This window comes from Oncorhynchus kisutch, linkage group LG15, assembly GCF_002021735.2.
Source record: "Oncorhynchus kisutch isolate 150728-3 linkage group LG15, Okis_V2, whole genome shotgun sequence".
Classification (NCBI taxonomy): Eukaryota; Metazoa; Chordata; class Actinopteri; order Salmoniformes; family Salmonidae; genus Oncorhynchus; species Oncorhynchus kisutch.
Genome location: NC_034188.2, coordinates 50803807 through 50824114, shown reverse-complemented (window position 1 = coordinate 50824114; position 20308 = coordinate 50803807). Strand labels below are relative to the sequence as shown.

General features: G+C 47.5%; 1 protein-coding gene across 1 annotated transcript; it reads left to right on the top strand.

Annotated features, from left to right (window-relative positions):
* The first annotated feature begins 338 nt into the window (after positions 1 to 338).
* On the top strand, positions 339 to 11219 carry LOC109905415 (bone morphogenetic protein 4-like). The gene is made up of 3 exons (XM_020502772.2): positions 339 to 1010; positions 7277 to 7629; positions 8375 to 11219. The coding sequence occupies exons 2-3, from the start codon at positions 7284 to 7286 to the stop codon at positions 9451 to 9453; spliced, it is 1425 nt and encodes a 474-aa protein (XP_020358361.1). The 5' UTR covers positions 339 to 1010; positions 7277 to 7283; the 3' UTR covers positions 9454 to 11219.
* The last annotated feature ends 9089 nt before the right edge of the window (positions 11220 to 20308 follow it).

Below are 20308 nucleotides of genomic sequence, written 5' to 3'. Positions count from 1 at the left end.
CAGCATGTTAGCTGATAATGAAAACGGTGTCCATGAAAATCAGTGGGTGGGTTTGTAAAAGTAATGAAGGAAAATAATTAGCCAGTCCACCCTGACCTTATCTCTAACTGTGTGTGTGTGTGTGTGTGTGTGTGTGTGTGTGTGTGTGTGTGTGTGTGTGTGTGTGTGTGTGTGTGTGTGTGTGTGTGTGTGTGTGTGTGTGTGTGTGTGTGTGTGTGTGTGTGTGTGTGTGTGTGTGTGTGTGTGTGTGTGTTTGATGGTAGTGGGGGTGGTCTGACTTAGTGACATCACCATCAGGGAGGATCGAAATGACCAGGAAAGTCAATTAGAGTTACACTGAGTTTACCAGCTGGACTCTCTGTATAGCACAAGAGAGAGAGAGAGAGAGAGAGAGAGAGAGAGAGAGAGAGAGAGAGAGAGAGAGAGGAAAAGGGAAAAAGGGGAGGAGAGACAAAAAGAGAATGAGAGACAACGAAAGAGAGGAAGGGAAAGAGGCACATTTCGGAAGCTGGGGACCAGAGGGAATTTTTTGCCGGTTACAGAACAGTCTCCAGACTAATTTGTCTTGTGCAGGTCCATACAGTAGATAAATTGCGTGTATATTTGTCTCTCTGTGTCTGAGCAGAGGTGGAAGTGTCGGCGACAGAGAGAGGGAGTTGCCTGTTTGAAGAGGTCAGGCAGGCAGGGGAAAGCCAGTGGATATGTTTTAAGAGGCCGCTTATCTGAAACTGACAACAGGATGAGAGGGTGAGTGAGGGGGGAGAGCCCAGCAGTACAGGGGGAGAACCATGGAGAGTACACCGTCCTCATTCACAGCCCACTCACAGAGGACACACAGACACAGGCTAACCTGAGAGAGAGAGAGAAGCAGAGATAGAGGGAAAGAAAGAGAGGGAAAGAGTCTACTTTGTCCATTCTGTCCGACCGAGTGGGAGCGAGAGGCGAGGGTTCGTAACACTGGAGCTCAAGGATAAACCATGGACTCTGCACACCTCTTACCACGCCTGGACGTGAGTACTGCACACTCACTCACACACACACACACACACCCATAAACACACACTCTCTCACACACACATATACTGTCCATGTCTGCCAAGCCAACTTTGCCTGGCCACGGGAACTTCACTGCTCAAACCATTAGCCACTCTAGGGAGAACAAACGCATGCTCACACGCCCGCAGAGGCTGGCATGCTGTGTTGCTCTAAATCAAACGCCTGGGAGCCGAAGGTCCGAGAACAATGTGACTGTTATGTTTTCAGAAGACATAACGTGACTCCTCTGTAGGAGCGTAAAGGCATGAATTATTCCTCTGTGTTAACGGAGAATCCAGCTTTTCAGTGTTGTTTCTGTCTTTTCCACCTCGGGTCCTGTGTCGACCGGACGCGTGAAGTCTTTGAACTCTCTGATGTCACGTGTCGGACATGTCACGGTTTCCACCAAATGCTTCTGCAATGTTCGGCCCTCGGCGAGCCCCCTGTTCACCAAAACATAGCCTCCTGCTGCCGGTCACTTAGCTCCCTGACTCTCAGATCGTCTGAACGTAGCTCGGAAGGAAACGTGTGGATCACGGCGAGGGGGGGAAAAGTGTGAAAACGGAGGCGTGCAGTTGTGAATGTCCGAGCTGAAATTAGATGAAGAGGTACAAGAGCCGAACGCCTTTCCGGGTGACTTACAGTTCAGGTTGAAATAGAATGGAGACTAAGTTGACTTGTTGATGCTCTGCACCTTATGTGCTTCTTATAGACTCTTGTGAGAATGTACCTGGGAACGAAAGCCCTGGCAGTAGTGACTACTATACTGTACATTGTGTGTCTGTCTAATGTCTTTCCAAAGGACCAGGTAGCTCAAGTCCCAAATCAAATCAAATGTTATTTGTCACACGCTTCGCAAACAACAGGTGTAGGCCAACGGCGAAATGCTTACTGACGGGGCCCTTTTCTCACAAGGCAGAGTTAAAGATACATTTATATAAAAACATTATAATAGAAATAGGGACAAGAGGAACGAAACACAGTGAATAACGGAGAACAATAACGAGTCAAAATAGCACGCTATAAACATGTACCGGAACCGAGTCGATGTGCAGGGCTACAAGGTAATTGAGGTTACTATGTACATACAGTATGGTACAGCAGGGGTAAAGTGACTAGGCAACAGGATAGATAATAGACAGTAGCAGCAGTGTATGTGGTGTGTTGGAGTGTGAAAATGTGTGTGTGTGAGAGTGTCAGCACGCATGTGTGTGTGGGCGTATGTAGTGTGTGTGTGTGTTGGGGTGTGAGTGTAAGTATGTGTGAGTGTGTGGGTCCAGTGTGCCAACAGTCAGTGCACGAGAGTTAGGTTGTCCGGGTAGCCATTTGATTAGCTATTTAGCAGTCTTCTTTAGCAGTCTTCTTTAACAGTCTTCTTTAGCAGTCTTCTTTAACAGTCTTCTTTAGCAGTCTTCTTTAGCAGTCTTCTTTAGCAGTCTTCTTTAGCAGTCTTCTTTAACAGTCTTCTTTAGCAGACTTCTTTAGCAGTCGTCTTTAGCAGTCTTCTTTAGCAGTCTTCTTTAGCAGTCGTCTTTAGCAGTCTCATGGCTCAGGGGGGAGAAGTTGTTCAGGGTCCTGTTGGTTCCAGACTGGTACCACATGCCGTGTGGTAGCAGAGAGAACAGCCTATGGCTTGGGTGGCTGGAGTCTTTGACAATTTTTTGGGGCCTTCCTCTGATACAGCCTGGTAAAGAGGTGCTGGATGGCAGAGAGCTCGGCCCAGTACATCATGTACTGGGCCGTACGCACCACCCTTTGAAGGGCCTTGCGGTCAGGTGCCTCGCAGTAGCAGATTCTGGCGATGTTGTGAGAGAGTTGGTTGATTCCCCAGTAGCCGGAAAGTGTCTGGTCTACTCCACCTCTCCTTAGGGAGCCTCATCGTCTGCTGTCATCTTAACCCTGTCTGCATTCTCCTCCGTGTGTGTGTGTGTGTGTGTGTGTGTGTGTGTGTGTGTGTGTGTGTGTGTGTGTAAGCATATTTTTGTTGTGATTGTACGTGTGCATGATGGATGCGCAGCGCTATGCCTTAAAAAAACATTCAAATCCATTGGCTTTTGTCCATCACACGCATATTCACACACACACACACACACACACACACACACACACACACACACACACACACACACACACACACACACACAGACTGGCTGCCCCATGTCATAATGACTGTATGTCGTGGAAATCTTCAACTCACTCACACCAACTTGTGCAAGCTCACGTTACACACATCGCAAGAACGTTGTTTGTTTTTTCTTTCTAACTTGCTCCACTAACGCACCTGTGTGGACCATTCTCATAATCACCTGAAACCGACACACCTACACCAAATGCATCTGGAATGTTCCTCACCCCTCTCTATACATCGCTAACACACGATGGAACTCTCTGATGACCACGGCATTCACTGCTTTATGATTTAATGTATGAGGCTGAAGCTAGGAGGACAAAAAAATGTTTTATCTCGAAGCGTGACAGATGAAATCATTAGAATAATATTCCTGGTTGCCTGCTGGGTGGTTTTTATTAGAGTGTATTATAATTTATCCCAGCTGGGGCGATTAAGAAGCTAATGACGCGGGCGGCCCCAGACTTTCAGCCCGCCGCTCAACCTTCTTCAACAAACCTTTACGCGTACGCACCACGCAGACTGAGTGCAAACATGTACATACCAAGAGGAACAGATATGTTTTGTGTGTGTGTGTGTGTGAATGTGTGTGTGTGTGTGTGAATGTGTGTGTGTGTGTGTGTGTGTGTGTGTGTGTGTGTGTGTGTGTGTGTGTGTGTGTGAATGTGTGTGTGTGTGTGTGTGTGTGTGTGTGTGTGTGTGTGTGTGTGTGTGTGTGTGTGTGTGTGTGTGTGTGTGTGTGTGTGTGTGTTAGAGAGCAAGAGAGAGGGAGGGAGAGGGAGAGAAGGAATCTGGGGAAAAGAAACACGGGAAGAACAACAGGAAACGAAAGTGGCGGGACCAGGCGTAACACGAAGACAGCGGCCGCGGATAAATCAGCCGGCTGCGGTGACACTGGGCCCTCTCGCCCCGGCAACACTCGGCAGCACTCTTCCGCAAAAACACCATTCATTTAGAGGGCTTAGGAAAAATACCAACATAAGGGAGAGGGGGGAGAGAGAAATGAAGATAGGGAGAAAATGAAAAACAGAGGTTGGGAAAGAGAGGGACATGCAGATAAAGAAGAATGGAGAGACAGGGAACACAGGGGGAGGGGGGGGGGGCAGTGGAAAGAGATATGGAAAAGGACAAGTGGTGATAGAGAGACTGAGTCAAAGAGAGAGAAGGGGAGCGTATATACAGAGTATATATCTGTATATCTTTGTATATATCTGTATATCTCTGTCTATCTTCACTTCTCTCTCTTTAACTCTTGTCTCTTTATCACCCCTTGTCCTTGTCCATATGTCTTTCCTCTCCCCGCCAGAGGAGATATACAGAGAATAGAGGGGAAAGAAATGGAGAGGGACTAAGAGAGAATGGGGGGGGGACAGATAAACAGAAAGGGGGGGATTGATGCAGCGACAAATGAAGGCGATAAAGAGGGACTAAGAAAACGAGAGACTAAAAGACAGAGCGTGAAGAGACGTAGAGAGACGGAAAGAGAGACACTTCTGTTGGTCTGTTTTGATCTGTGGGTTCAGAGGGCCAGCGAGCAGACCGCCCTGCCTGATTACACACACAAATCTCTCGTCGTCTTCGTGTGCATGGGGTCACTCTACCGTCTGCTCCGGGTCAGACATCATCTAATATGTCTGAGAGCACCCCCTCTCCCCACCTCACCACTCACCTCCCCCGGAAGACTTGATTAGTCCCATTTCAGCGGAGAGAGAGGGGGGGGGGGGGGGAGCTAATGCAGGGATGTCACCATCCAGGATGAATGGAGGGGGGGGCGGTTTGACGGAGAGGATGGCAGATAATGAGGCCAAATGGAGTTTAGTGGCTTCTCTCCCAGTTTAGATTAGCTGGAGAAACACAGGGAGATGGGGGACGTACTGTAGATGGATGTATGGCAGGGTATCCTCTGACTCCCCCCCACAACCACCACCTCAATCTAGTTTACAAGCCTTGGGACGCCACGGGAAAGGCTGTACAGTTGTGGCTCTCTAATCTCTAATCGTACTCTAATTGTCCTGTAGCGTTGCCTCAAGTGGAGAGGCATCGGGCGGAAGGACATTACTTTGGGTGGGGCTGCCTGAGTTAATGGCTAGTGAGCAGAGTCCCACGCTCACAGCTTATTTTCCCAGGGTATTACTGTGTCTGTTCTTGCTCACACACACACACACACTCACATGCACGCGCACACACACACACTCACACACACATTCACTCACACGCATACACACACGCACACACACACAAACCCACACACAGCCTGTGAACTTCTTGTAAACCCTACTCTGACACTATAGCATGATTAGCTGTCATTAGGGCGTCGTTATGTGTTCGTTGTGCCATAAACGCCTCAGTTATCTAGCTGTGTCGGACTTAATCGATTCTCAGCTCAGTACCGAGATGAGATAGGGAGAGTGCAGAAGTGCAGAATTAGAAAACACTTCCGTCAAGTCTGCAGGGAAAACTAGGACGTTGAGCTCTACGTCGTTTACATTCATCGAGACGTATCTTTTCTTCATAGAATAATGACGACATCTGTCATTTCTTTCGTTGTAGGATGATGGTAAAGCAGACCGGTTGAGAGGAGAGAAGTCATGGCCCAGCCCAGGTCTCAGTCTCTACATGAACCTCCAAACTTTGAATGCTTTGAACCAAATCTAGGGTCAGCTTACCCTCCCCCAATCCTAACGGCAAACTGACTCGCTAGTTAAGTGCCAACTTCATCCTACTTTGAACAATAGACAGGTCAGACACCGCACTCTGACCTCTAGTTCCTGACTCCAGAGGGCACAAGGCCATTAAGGCCTGTAGTTTGTAATTAGTCACTCATTGGGGTGGTAACCCGGCTGGATGGGGCGTTAACGCTATGACCTCCAGCACTGGGCCTTTTTCCCCGCGCAGCAGACAGGCCAGTTAGCAACTATGGTCTCATTATTTGGTTGAAGCTCCTGTAGAGGTAAGCTGTTGGAAGTAAATTAGAGCAATAGAGATACAAAGTACAGTAGCTCCACTAGTTATTATTCTCCAGTAAAGTCAACTGGCTATAGCTCATTGGTGGTTTTTATCAGGACCTCTATTAAGGTTCTCCTACGCATGTACACACACACACACACTGAATATATCCTCTGCTTAATCACTGTTATCCCCCTGTGCTTGAGTTTCCTAGGAGATGGGTCCTTGGCAACACATAACAATAAATGGACAATAAGGAAAACAAAGTGGTGCTGTTTTTACAGCCATGTGTATCCAGCAAACAACTTCACATGGACTTCAGCAGTACATTTCCTGATATTGCGCCAGACTTACTGCATGATAGCCCGACAAGCAGTGTGTGAATTACGTGAGGGGTGCTTTGGGGGAGGGAGGGGTCTCTAATTGAACCATTCTCCTATTTGTTTAAACAGCACGTTTTGTACTGCTACAGTGGTAAATATGAAAATAAAAGATGATGCCAAATGAAACGAACACCCCCACCTCCCTGTCACGGTTTTAAGGCCAGTGAAAGTCGATTGGGGTTCGTTTTAAGGACTCTCTCTCTCTCTCTCTCTCTCTGTCCCTGTCTCTCTGGCTCGCTCTGTCTTGAACTTTTGCTAGCGAACTTGCAACATTGTATCGACTGGGTCCAACCCACGAGCAAACCTGCAACATGATCAACTTTGGTCCCAGCACGCTAGTGGATCTTACATAACAGTTTCACAGTTGATGAGCTCCGCACAGACAGAGCTGTATTTGCGTCTCGTATTTCAGCCTCTTCTCAGGTGTCCCGACTTGTCTTTCGGACCAAAAAAAAAAGGTACATTTGTCACCAAGATGCATCAATTCATTCACAAGAGTGTAGTACTAATGACATATCCCGAATGTCATAAAACGTTCTCTCGAAGGATTTAAGCTATGAGTAGTGGTGTTTCAAACCCCCACACTCCAATTTACTGAAAGACGTTAAACATATGGTATAGGAATTTCAATGAACAACATGGGACTTTAAAGAGCACCACTGGAAGCGTCAAGAAGTGAACGACTTAAGCGTTCCGTTTCCTCTTCTCCCTGAAATAAACCCTAACTTCACTCCTCTCCTCACCCTCTCCTCCCCCACTCCTCCCCCTCTCTCCCTTCATGCAGATCCACCATGTTCCCTGCTAACCTCTTGGTCCTGATGGTCCTGCTGCTACCTCAAGCCTCGTCTGGTCGCCAGGGCGGAGCCACCGAGCCCGATGGTAGTGTGTCGTCGTTGTTATCGTCATCACCAACCCCCCTGGACCCTAGCCTGGCCCAGACCATCCAGAACTTGCTGCTGAGCCGCCTGGGCCTGCAGTCCCACCCCAACCCCCGGCCAGGTGCCCCCGTCCCACAGTACATAGTGGACCTCTATCGCTTCCACTCCCAGCAGTACCACCTAGTCCAGGATCCACACTTCAGCTACCCCAGCCAGCATGTCCAGGAGGCCAACACCGTGCGCAGCTTCCACCACACAGGTAACATTACACATGTGGTCTGGGCCCAATATCCCCAAAGCGTCTGAATTTAGTTTAGCCTTTAAGATCATAATGAATAAGATCATACGGACAGATCCTGGATCAGCACTCCTAATCTGAGGCTCTGTGTGGATAGTTTGCAACGCTGTTCTACCTTGTCCTGCCACTGATTGGGATCAGTTCCACAACATGTTTTTTAATGGACACTGTTCTACACATCCCATTTGTAGTTTCAGTCCGGGTTAGATGGCATTGATGGCGACAGGGCTGTGATACCCAGTCTGTTTCTGTTATGACTCCACCTTGGCAGTCAGTAGGCTCCAAAGTCAGACCCTCTATTTTCCATTTGATAACGTGGATGTTTCCATAACAGTCACAAGCTAACCAGCAACAAGTGGAGGTCCTATTCTGATGCTAGTGTGTTCAATGAAAAGCTTATCTAGCTGTTTATGGCACTCAATGTGTCTGACATTTAAAGTTAAGGGTTGACAGGTCAATTTACCTTGTATTCGACATTGTGAGATTACAATGTTTGATATAGGAAATCCTACAAGAGAGACCATGGAACTGCAGAGAACATCAGTTTTGTTTTACAAATCGAACCTTCTTCTCTGAACTATCTTAAACTCTCCCTCCCTCCCTCCCTCCCTCCCTCCCTCCCTCCCTCCCTCCCTCCCTCCCTCCCTCCCTCCCTCCCTCCCTCCCTCCCTCCCTCCCTCCCTCCCTCCCTCCCTCCCTCTCTCAGAGTCTACCAGTCCCTCACTCCCCCTTGAAAAGAGGCAGACCACCGCGAGCAACAACAGGGTCCCCATCTCCTTCAACGTGTCGTCCATCCCCCAGGATGAGCGTGTGGTGTCTGCAGAGCTACGTTTCTTCCGGGGTGGTGGACCCAGCCCGGGCCCTGGGGCCCACAGGGTCAGCCTGTTCCTCTCTGGAAACCCTGGGGACTCTGAGTCTGAGCCCACTCTGCTGGAGTCACGGGTCCTCACACGGGCCCCCAACACCAAGCCAGCTGTCTCCTGGGAGGCATTCAGCCTCAGCACCGAACTCTTCCTGGGGGCCCATGCTCAGACTGGGAGCCTGGCCTTCCTCCTGGAGGTGACCCCTCTGGGTAACACCACCCTCCTCACCCCCCCTGACCATCTACCACCTTCCACTGGGGAGGAAGGACGAAGAGTGGGACACCTGAGGGTGCGCAGATCTCTGGGACAGGACGAACACAGCTGGGCACGAGAGAGACCCCTGCTGGTTACTTACAGCCATGACGGGCGTGGGGAGGCACTAGCCGCCCATGTCCGGAGAACCTCTGGCACTGCCCAGAGGATGAGGGGGAGGAAGGGGGCCAGAGAAAGGGGCAGGAGTAGCAGCAGCAACCGGGGAAGGGACAGAAACAAGGACAGGGAGAGGGACAGGGACCGGAGTGCCAGCCCTGGCTGGGGCGGTAGCTGGGACGAGGGTGGAAGAGTGAAGCGTAATGGTGGCCGCGCAGCAAAGCTGAAGCGTCTGTCCCGCACCCGCTGCCGCCGCCACCCGCTCTACGTGGACTTCAAAGACGTGGGCTGGAACAAGTGGATCGTGGCGCCTAGCGGCTACGACGCCTTCTTCTGCCTGGGGGAGTGTCGCTTCCCGCTCGCCGACCACATGAACTCATCCAGCCACGCCATGGTGCAGACGCTGGTGAACTCGGTGAACGGAGCCGTGCCGCGGGCCTGCTGCGTGCCCACCGCCCTCAGCCCCATCGCCATGCTCTACCTGGATCCGCAGGACCGCGTGGTGCTCAAAAACTACCAGGACATGGTGGTGGAGGGCTGTGGATGCCGGTGACGGGAAACAAAAGAGCGGGAGGGAGGAGAGAGATGGAAGGAGAGATTGATGGCGTAAAGACAGAGGGCAAGGACAGAACCCAGCCCAGCAGGACCACGTGAAACAAGAGGACCTGGATCTTGTGGCGGAGGGATGCAAATACTAGGACTAGCGGGGGACCGGAGAGATGGATGAGGCAGGAAGAGAAGAGACGGGAATGTAGAACCCAATCCAGCAGGAACAAGTGCTTTCTAAGAAGTGCATGGTGTCGGAGGGCCACAGCTGTCGGTAGTGGAAATAAAGAGGAGTAGAAAGAGCGGAGAAGAAAGAGAGAGGGAGAGCGATGGAAAGAGAGAGAGAGAGAGAGAGAGAGAGAGGAAAAACAGAGACAGAGGAGCCCCCTTAGGACACACAGTGCAGTGCTTCAAAAGTACCACACAGTGAGAGTATGAAGAGAAGACAGAGGGAACGACGGAGAGGGAGAGAAATAACGAAGCAGTCTTCCACATCCCGGTAGGGGAAGAGGATGCTGCTGACAGGAGAAGAGGGGAATGACAGCCAGGAGTAGAGGAGAAGAGAATCCTCCCATTAGCCCCACCTCCTCTCCTTCAATAGCACTCCACTCGCTGACAGCCCTGTGCTTGTTCAGTGCTCCCTCGCCAGCCCTCTACATGTCTGTAACGTGTCTGTGTCTGTGTCTCTCCGTGCTTAGTGTGTCGCTCACCTCCTTCCAGCATCAATCTGTAAAGGAGACGCACTCAATCAGTGGAGTGGAAGGGGACTGGCAAGAGATGAAGATATCAGTGCCAGAGTATACTATCTGTATGGTTGGATATCAAGAGTGGCTTATAGTACAGAGAAAGCTGTCATGTGGCCCATATGAGGAGGATGATACATATAGCCTTTGCATCAGTTGACATCATCCTCAAACTAACTCGGCTAACTTGTCTGGGCCAACGGACAGCTACTGACCTCTCATCAAGAGAGACGTTGACGCACACTCCTCGCAGACTGAATAGATATGGATTTTTCGCAGACAGACAGACATGAATCTTCCCGTCATGAGATATATATTTTTTAAACCACAACAATAATACAGAGGAATTATTATGCTATTGTTTGAATGTACTACTATCATTATTATTTAAAGATAACTTTTTGTTGTACATTTCCTTTGCAGAGATGAAGAAAATTCAGAAAAGCGTTGTCATCAAAGTGATTCCATTAAATGGTAAATCTAACTTAACAAGTCACATTAGGTATTTAAATAGCAACCACATATGGTGTATTTAACCTTGAAAATATTTCAGATATCTGTTCTCTACAAAGCCACATGTACAGTACCGTAATACACCTAAAACCTGCGTCCCTTATAGTAGCTTTGGTACAGCAAGTTATGGTGGCTTTTGGTGTACTACACATACAAAAACACAGTGTTGTAATGACGCAGTCATAAGCTCAAGAAATGCCACATATCAAGGCTCTGTGTATTGTATTCTACTGAATCGTGTAACAAGAACACAATGTCATCGTCGAACACAGATGTCTTTGCTGGAGGTGTGTGTTTTTTTTAAAAGAACGGCTAATGTTAAAGCAGTTGATTTCCAGTGCCTTTTGGACGAGGGCTTTGCAGGTGTTCTCCTGTTATGAGTTGAGTATTTTGAGTATCTTTCCAGCATTTTGCTTTTCCCTCTATTTAAATGGAAGCATTTAAACAACAGTCTGTAAAATGTTTGACATTGTCTGAAGACGTGATGACACCTGTAATAAACAGACCAAGCAGCACCTCTGTCACATGATTGGGTTTTGAAAATCAACCACATTTCCTTGTTCCTCCTCTGCTAGTGTTCTGAGGACCTATTGCTCTGAGTCTATGCACAAAGACAAGGGGAGAGCAGAGGGGGACTGTGACATCCTTTCATTGGTCAGAATCTCTTTCAATCACAAATTGCCTCTAGATAGACATTTGAGCCAAGGAAGGAAGCCAGTGGTCCCTTGATGAAACCAGAACAAACCAGATTTGGCTGTAGGCCTCGAGTACCTATATAGTCCCAATGAGACACACAGGCCTGTGATAGAAGGGCATGAGGAGAAGGCTATTCATGGGGCAGATCCACATCCCTTACTGGCAAAACCACTGCACCACCTTGTCAATTCACACCCGGCCTGTGATGCAGCCCACATGTGTTTCTGATCGCCAGATGTTACGCAGAGAGCTACTGCGCCTCTGAGCTCGCAGCAGTCAGTGTGCTCGGCAACGGGTCATTCCTCACGTCGTGAATGTGGGGGTCAAACCAACTCAACAGCTTTCTCGATCCCGCATTCCTGTGTGTTGAAAGGAACTACCCCCCCCCCCCTTTCCCCTCCTCCAGATGGATCGGCTCACTGCTTGTGAAGTATTGGGAGGTGAACAGTGTGAAACCCACAGCCGCTTTGCTCCATCCCGGGGAGGGGCGACCCTCCTCCCCTCCTGTCAGACGCTGGACGTGGTCCAGAGCTCACTGGCTGCAGCTGGAGCTGTCCAGATTCTTCTTACATATCGCCTCTCTCCAGCTGTCAACAGCAGCACACTGCCAACGGGGCTCCTGTGTGTGCGCGTGCGTGCATCTGTCTGTCTGCATGCGTGCGAGAGAGCATTAATGTGTTTGTGTGTTTAGGTAAGTAGTGAAAACCATCTCATGAAATACACACAGCATGAGTCAGCCATGCACTGGCAGGAGGATAACCTTTGCTCCACAGAGGGTCTGTATCCTCCCTAACCTCTCCTTTTGCCCTAACTCCCCTAACTCCCCTTTAAGCCACCCTTCCCCCCCAACCCATCCCTCACACATCTTCTCTCACCACCCAACCCATCCTTCACCCCCTGACCCAATCCTCATCCCACCTTCCCCTCTCCCCCCTCTCAGCCCATTCCCTTATCACCCGTCTCACCCCTAGCCAAGACTACTCACTCCCTCCCTTGCCCCCTGCCTCCACCTAACCCATTCCTCAACCCTTCCATTTTCTCTCACCCCCCGTAACCCCTCCCTCACCCCAAACCCTCCTCTCTCCCAGGTGCTGGATTATGACTGTGGTTCAGGGTATCAGGTGGGTGGAGCAGGACTGGGGAGTGGAGACAGGATATGGCCAGTTTATTTTGTCAGGTGTGTAGGCTCTGTGAGCCTGGATAGCAATGGCCTTGACCCAGTCAACCCCGTGGAACACCTTCCCTCAGCCCTAAATCACACGCTACTGGGGGCTTCCAAACCCACCCGGCCCACAGAGACAGGGCCGCGGGGCCGCACCTCCAACCAGGTGCCTGGATGTATCTGCGATGGACCCCAGATAGACAGGGGAGTACACATTTCTCACATTACATAGCCCTCTTTCTGACATACAGAAGATAGCCGCATTCAGTGAAAAGTTTGCGAGAACCGCTTTACAGGAACCGAGCCGCGTTCAAGAGGCCCAGTGCAGTTCCAGCCACAAATGCCTGGAACGTTCAGATAGTACGGTTGTGATTATAACCTCGGTTATGGAACTCAAAGTCTGTGCTACGTGCAGATGGAGGTTTAATTGGAACATTCAGTAGTGTTAGAGCATTAGTAGAATGCTCATGGGATCCAGGGACTAGGGATAGGCCCAGAGGTGCCTCCATGTTGGAGTGTGGAGTTCATGGAAATGAACTCCGTCTCCATCAACATGCCAATCCAACCAGCCACACAGGCAGGGCCAAGGTAAGCCCAGAACAGAGCAGGCCCCATCCCTGGTATGCCCTACTAACTGACAGGCTTCTCCCCATTCTCCCTGTAATACGGGAATAACTCCCACCACCGCCAGTTCACCTGTACAGCCCACCCACTGTCCATATCCGCCCAACCACACACACTTGCTCACACACTCCCACACAAAGCACACACAAGTTACCATGTTGGAAATTGCGACGTGCCAACCTAGGCTGGGATTTAATCAGAGCGCATTTTGTCAGCAATGCACATTTTAAAGGCAGTGTTCCCACGTTCGCGGAAAGCACATGCACGGTAAACGATGCATATGTCGGCTCAACCTGAAATAACCTTTAAATGGCTCATTATCCAAATCCACAATTGGATTGAATCCCGGCCCTAGACTTGCCACGTTTAGGACCACAAGGCCCAAAGCATGGTTCAGCGTCAGAACCAGTGGACTGACTAGTCTGGCTACAGGATATGGTGACCTTACCAAGCAAAAAGCTCTGGGTGTAAGGGTTGTCGTCGGTGGAAGAAGGAGAGGCCCAAAGCGCAGCGTGGTTAGTGTTCATCTTATTAATAAGAAACTGAACACTTCAAAAAATACAAAACAATAAAGTGACAACCGAAACAGTTCTATCTGGTGCAGACACACAAAGACTGAAAATAACCACCCACAAAACACCAAGGAAAACAGGCTCGCTAAATATGGTTCTCAATCAGGGACAACGACAGACAGCTGCCTCTGATTGAGAACCATATCAGGCCAAACACAGAAATAGAAAATATAGAAAAACTAACATAGACTGCCCACCCCAACTCACTCCCTGACCATACTAAATAAAGACAAAACAAAGGAATAAAGGTCAGAACGTGACACTGGGCTTGAGTTATATTTCGAATAGCCCAAAATATGCTTCAGACTAGATTAAAACTCTGTAGTGGGATAACATCAGGGATGTAGGTAAGAGCAGTACATGCTCCAAAATGATGTATGTGTTCCAGGTCTTTGAGGTCATTGTGATTTCAATAAAACTCACAACAGCAGTTCAGTGTGGTCACAAACGTGCAATATATGTCTCAGCTTCAAAGGTTTCCATGTACTATATCAGACACGGTTTTCAATCGTGGATCCCCCCACGTGTACAATATATGATACATATTGTCATAAGATAAAACCTCCATAGCAGCTGTGGTCAAAGCCTCCCCAGTTAGCACATTTGGTTCCTTGGAAGTGGTGGGAACGTACGTTTTTGGTTTCCCATTTGGTTCTGGGAACGAAGACATAAGTTTCCTGAACGGTAAAACTGAACGTATTTTAAATGTTATGAGAACGGACGTGAAAATGTCAGGTTGCTGTGAGGTTCTGAGAGCATTTTACTCTGTTTCCTCAAAAGTTTTCCTGGGAGGTTTTATTAACATTCTGAGAAGGGAAATGTTAGGTGATTTGAAGGTAATTAAATAACGTTCTGAGAACATGTTTCAGTAAGACTTTTAATAACACTGCTGGCTTAGGTTAACTGTTTTAAACTCCAAGCAGAGATAGGACACATGGAAATATTCATTTGCTGAGGCAATAACCATGCAAACACATGCATTTTTTATTGTGGCTCAGCGACATTGAGATTCAAGCTTTCTGTTCTCTATCCATGGAATTAGTCCACTGCACCATCAGGATGGAGCTAGAATGCCATGTTTTTGTTGTTTTTTACGTATATGAAGCTGTTCATTTTAGTCTATTCAAACAGACCACATTTCAAAGGAAACAAGCACTCTTAAAGATCAGGTTTGACCAATTAGTGGGCATGACCAATACACCTGAACTCACTTAGCAAGATAGAGGATTTTGTTCAAGCTGAGAACAGAATGTATACGTTTTTAAATAGTCCGTGGTTACGGATACAGAGTTTTTTGCCCACGCCCGCCCCCTCCCGCCCCTTGGGAAACCTATTTCTGCGCATGTGTTATTTTCCTCACACATTTGTTTTTCTAACGTAGCTTCTGCTTACACTCCCCCTCCGCTCCACTATAAGCATTGTGATGCTTTGTCATTAGCGTTGTGTCATTGTGACCTTCTTCCTGGTATACAGTGTTGTTTTGAGAGCAGAGGGAAAGAGTATCTTTATTTTCCCTTCTGTTCTGTACAATATTCTTCGATTATGTGTACAATAGCTTTGGTCCAGTTTTCCGCAAGTACTCATTATCATTTTTGCTAGTGGTTGTAATAAATGGTATAAATGATCCTGTAATTACACAAGTTGCTTTTATAGACATTTTTGAAAAACTGAGCTCAGCTCCTGTTTCCATTGATCATCCGTGAGATGTTTCTACAACTTGATTGGAGTCCACCTATGGTAAATTCAATTGATTGGACAAGATTTGGAAAGGTACACACCGGTCTATATAAGGTCCTATAGTTGACAGTGCACGTCAAACCAAAAACCAAGCAAAAACAGGATTGTGTCGAGGCACAGATCTGAGGAAGGGTACCAAAAAATTGTCTGCAGCATTTAAGGTCCCCAAGAACATAGTAGCCTCCGTCATTCTTAAATGGATGAGGTATGGAACCACCAAGACTCTTCCTAGAGCTGGCCGCCCAGCCAAACTGAGCAATCAGTGGAGAAGGGCCTTGGTCAAGGAAGTGACCAAGAACCCGATAGTTGCTCTGACAGAGCTCCTGAGTTCTTCTTTGGAGATGGGAGAACCTTCCAGAACAACAACAATCCCTGTAGCATTCCACCAATCAGGCCTTTATGGTAGAGTGGCCAGACGGAAGCCACTCCTCAGTAAATGGCACATGCCAGCCCGCTTGGAGTTGACCAAAAGGCACCTAAAGGACTCTCAGACCATGAGAAACAAGATTCTCTGGTCTGATGAAACCAAGATTGAACTCTTTGGCCTGAATGCCAAGCAGTCTGAAGAAAACCAGGCACCATCCCTATGGTGAAGCATGGTGGTGGCAGCATCATGCTGTGGGGATGTTTCTCAGCACCAGGGACTGGGAGACTATTCAGGATCGAGGGAAAGATGAACGGAGCAAAGTACCGAGAGATCCTTGATGAAAACCTGCTCCAGAGCGCTCAGGACCTCAGACTGGGGAGAAGGTTCACCTTCCAACAGGACAACAACCCTAAGCACTGTAGGAGAAAATTCCTGACTATGGGTGATTTTACAGTATCTGGACTGTTCTCCCAGAAGTAGTGAGCAGAATCAACACGGGGTTAATTAATAGACATGTGTAAGCAGAATAAAGGCTGAGGCCAGGTGAATGAACAGACATGTAAAAACAGAAGTAAACAGAAAATGTATGCCTGTGCTGTTGTAGGCCTGAGGGAAGTCATTGCCTGGTCCTGTGACTGGCTTTAGGGCATGTAGTTGTATTATACAGTATATGTATGTCTGTGCCATTACAGGCTTGGGGAGAGCCATTGTGTAGTCCTATGAGTATCATTGGACAGACACCTACATTATGTGTGTGTCTTATTTTTTGTATCATTGCTATGGATACGCCACCAATAGAATCTGTAAACAAGCAAGAATTGAGACAGAAAGATAATGGTGGCGAGAGGCCAAGAGGTGTTAATCATCTACAAAGAGGGGAGTGACCATGTGTGTTATCTGAAGGTAGAACCCTATAAGGCCTGAGGTCTGTGGCAAGATAATTGAGTTGTTCCATGGAATTGCTCGGCTTTGTTACTTTTTGGAATAAAGTCTATTTTAATTCAGAAGCTCCGGTATCTGAGAAATATTTGATTCAATATTTCCACGACAGCACACAGCCAAGACATTGCAGGAGTGGCTTCAGGACAAGTCTCTGAATGTCCTTGAGTGGCCCAGCCAGAGCCAGAACTTGAACCCGATTGAACATCTCTGGAGAGACCTGAAAATAGCTGTGCAGCGACGCTCCCCATCCAACCTGACAGATCTTTGAGAGGACGAATGGGAGAAACTCCCCAAATACAGGTGTGCCAAGCTTGTAGCGTCATACCCAAGAAGTCTCGAGGCTGTAATCGCTGCCAAATGTCCTTCAACAAAGTACTGAGTAAAGGGTCAGAATACTTATGTAAATGTGATACTTCAGGGTTTTTAAAAAATGTGTTTGCAAAATGTTCATTTTTTTTTTTTTGCTTTGTCATTATGGGGTATTGTGTGTAGATTGATGAGGTGAAAAAACTATATAATCAATTTTAGAATAAGGCTTTAACATAACAAAATGTAGAAAAAGTCAAGGGTCTGAATGCTTACAGAATGCAGTGTATTAATGAAGGCTACAACCCTCTCGATCTGTCTGTTGTAACGGATATTGCAGTTGCACAAGCAGGACGCAGTTCCTACACTTTGAACACATTTTGTGTGTCCAAAAAACACTACTTGACTGCTTGTCGACCTCCTGTGCAGCTTAGCCAATGTTTGCAATGATGAAAAAAATCGAATTGAATCGCTAATTAGACCAAGTGTCTGTATCTTGATGCGTTCCACCTCTGGGCAGCCAAACGTTCTAGGCAGCCGATATCACGACTCAGGATATGACCCACATGCAGACACAGGAGACGGATGGTTCGGTTCTCAGAATATTTATTATAACAATGGATCAGGCAAAAGGCCAGGTTGATCCAAGAGTCAAAGGTTTGTGATCCAAGAGTCAAAGGTTTGTGATCCAAGAGTCAAAAAGGTACAGAACGACAGGCAGGCTCAGGGTCAGGGCAGCCAGAAAGGTCGGAACCGGGAACACTAGAAAACAAGAACTATATAAACGAGAAACACGCTGTTAAGACCTGACAAAACAAGACGAACTAGCAAAAAAAAAACAGAACACGCAAGTATAAACACACAGGGGATAACGGGGAAAAATAAGAGACACCTGGTGGAGGTTGAAGACCAGCAAAAGACAGGTGAAACAGATCAGGGTGTGACAGCCCAGCCTGTATCAGGAAAAAAAGAGTCTGACAATGGGTTAGTTTTGCATCCCCCGGTGCCTTAGTTATGCGATATATACTGATATAATAGCGTGTAACTCAATAGCTAAGAAGAACATGAAATTGCTAGACTGCCTGTTTGTGTCGCGCTTATGTTTGCAATACTGACAACAAAATTTGTATGGACATGCCGATAATGTATTTTGTGTAAAACATGGCAACAGTTGCATGTAGCCTACATCCCCCTGGAAAAAAAGACAATTTAATTGGTTTTATGCTTACTGAGTTATTGAATGCAATAGTTTGAACAGTTTTGTGTACAACATGAAGTTTGTAGGCTACACTAGTGACCAGACAAAGTCAATCTGGGAGAGAGGAGCAGCAGTAGAGCACTCAGCACAGTAGCTATGTAGGCAGAGAAGTGGGCACTCAGCTACGTAAATGTAACAATGACGCTGGGAGACGGGAAGCAAGTGCAGGTAGTGAGTTTAATAATAAACATAACAGAGAAGAATACAAGACACGAGTGTAGCGAACAGACATGGAACAACATTAACACTGCCTAGGGAATTAGACCTTAGAGAGTGCCAGATATAGGGGAGGTAATGAGAGAGGAAATGGAGTCCAGGTGAGCCTAATCATGAGGAGCAGGTGCGCACAATGATGGTTGCCCAGCCAGCGATATCCAATGCTGGAGGGGATGAGTGGGAGTAGACCTGACAGTAAAAATATTATTTTGCAGAAATATCCATATTTTTTTTGCCTTTTTTGCCTTAAATAACATTTTTAGAACGTTCTTTGAACGTTACTGTTTTCCTGTGTTGATTATTGAACGTTTTCTTAATGTTCTGAGAACATGACTTTAAATAGAACCATGAAGAAACCTGTAGAAAACATTATGCTGAAGTCCTGAAGTTCTCACAGAAGAATGTTGTTTCTTAATGTTCTCTGAGCGTTTTGAGAACATGACTTTAAATAGAACCATGAGGGAATCTGTAGAAAACGTTATGCTGAATTATTGAAATTCCCACAGAAGAACGTTGTTTCCTAATGTTCTCAGAACTATTTGAGAACATTCCAAAGTTCAAACCAGCTGTAGAACATTCCTAAAACATTACCGAAATTGAAATGAAATGTAACCATGTTTGATCTTCAGGAAATGTTCTGTTAAAGGAATGAAATACCAAGAAAATAACATTATTTTGTCAAGTTCCTTCAATGTGCTGAGATGGTTCCAAAGTCAAGTAACTATCCCTCACCATTCCCAGAAAATTGTAGAAAGATTGTATGCAAAATAACCATACGATAACCATGCTCTCACCAAGCTCTTAGAAACATATGGTTCTCAGAACGTCATGTGCTAACTGAATACAGTTTGCTGAGTTGATGGTTGGTCTGGAACACATAAAACAGATTGCCAGGGTTTTGAGTTTCGAAGATGGACCCATTCTGGAAGGAACAACAAAACCTGGATGAGTGAGAGGGTCGCAAAATGAGGCAGGGGCTGCGGCACGTCAAACCTTTAGGCTGACCAGAAGCCAGCCTGTAATAAAGCTGGGAAGGCTGACCCCAATCCTGAAGCAGACCGGAGCACCGGGAATGCTGGGGTGTGATTGGTGTGATTGGTATGGGGGGGCTGGGGTCATTTTATGGAATTGGGGGGGGGGGGGGGGGGGGGGGGGGGGGGGTGATGCTGTGTGTAAATGGGGATTATGGCGGTTTGTTTGGGGGGTGAGTTAGGACCAGCTGGTGGTTTTTGTTCGTGCTTGCATCTCTGTATCCCGTTTATTCCTGGAATCCCTATCACAGTCTTAAATCAGAGTCCTCGCCATGGAAATTCAAGGCTGGATAACAACTTAGGGGTGAGAGAAAAACATGAACCCCCCCCAATCCCCACCCTCCGGCCCGCCATGCTCCCGTTCCCCCTCCGTTTTGCCCTCAGTCCCCCACAGTCCCGGATTAAAAAATGATGTTTTTACAGGTGTCTCACGATGCAAATGCTGTCCTTGCTCAACTGGAAATCGCATTCGTCCCTCCCCTCCATCTCGCCCCTCCATATTCTCCCCTCTACCGACTTTTGCTTTGCTGTCAACACTGGAGTTGAGAGGAGGGAGGTGATCTTCCCTGAGTGTTGCTTTAATGAGCAACTTGTTGACAATAAAGGCAGTGTTTTGAATCCTGTCGTTACCTAAACTCCTCACCTCCTCATCCCTTCAACCCACCACCCATCTAGACCAGACTATCGTCTCTCTA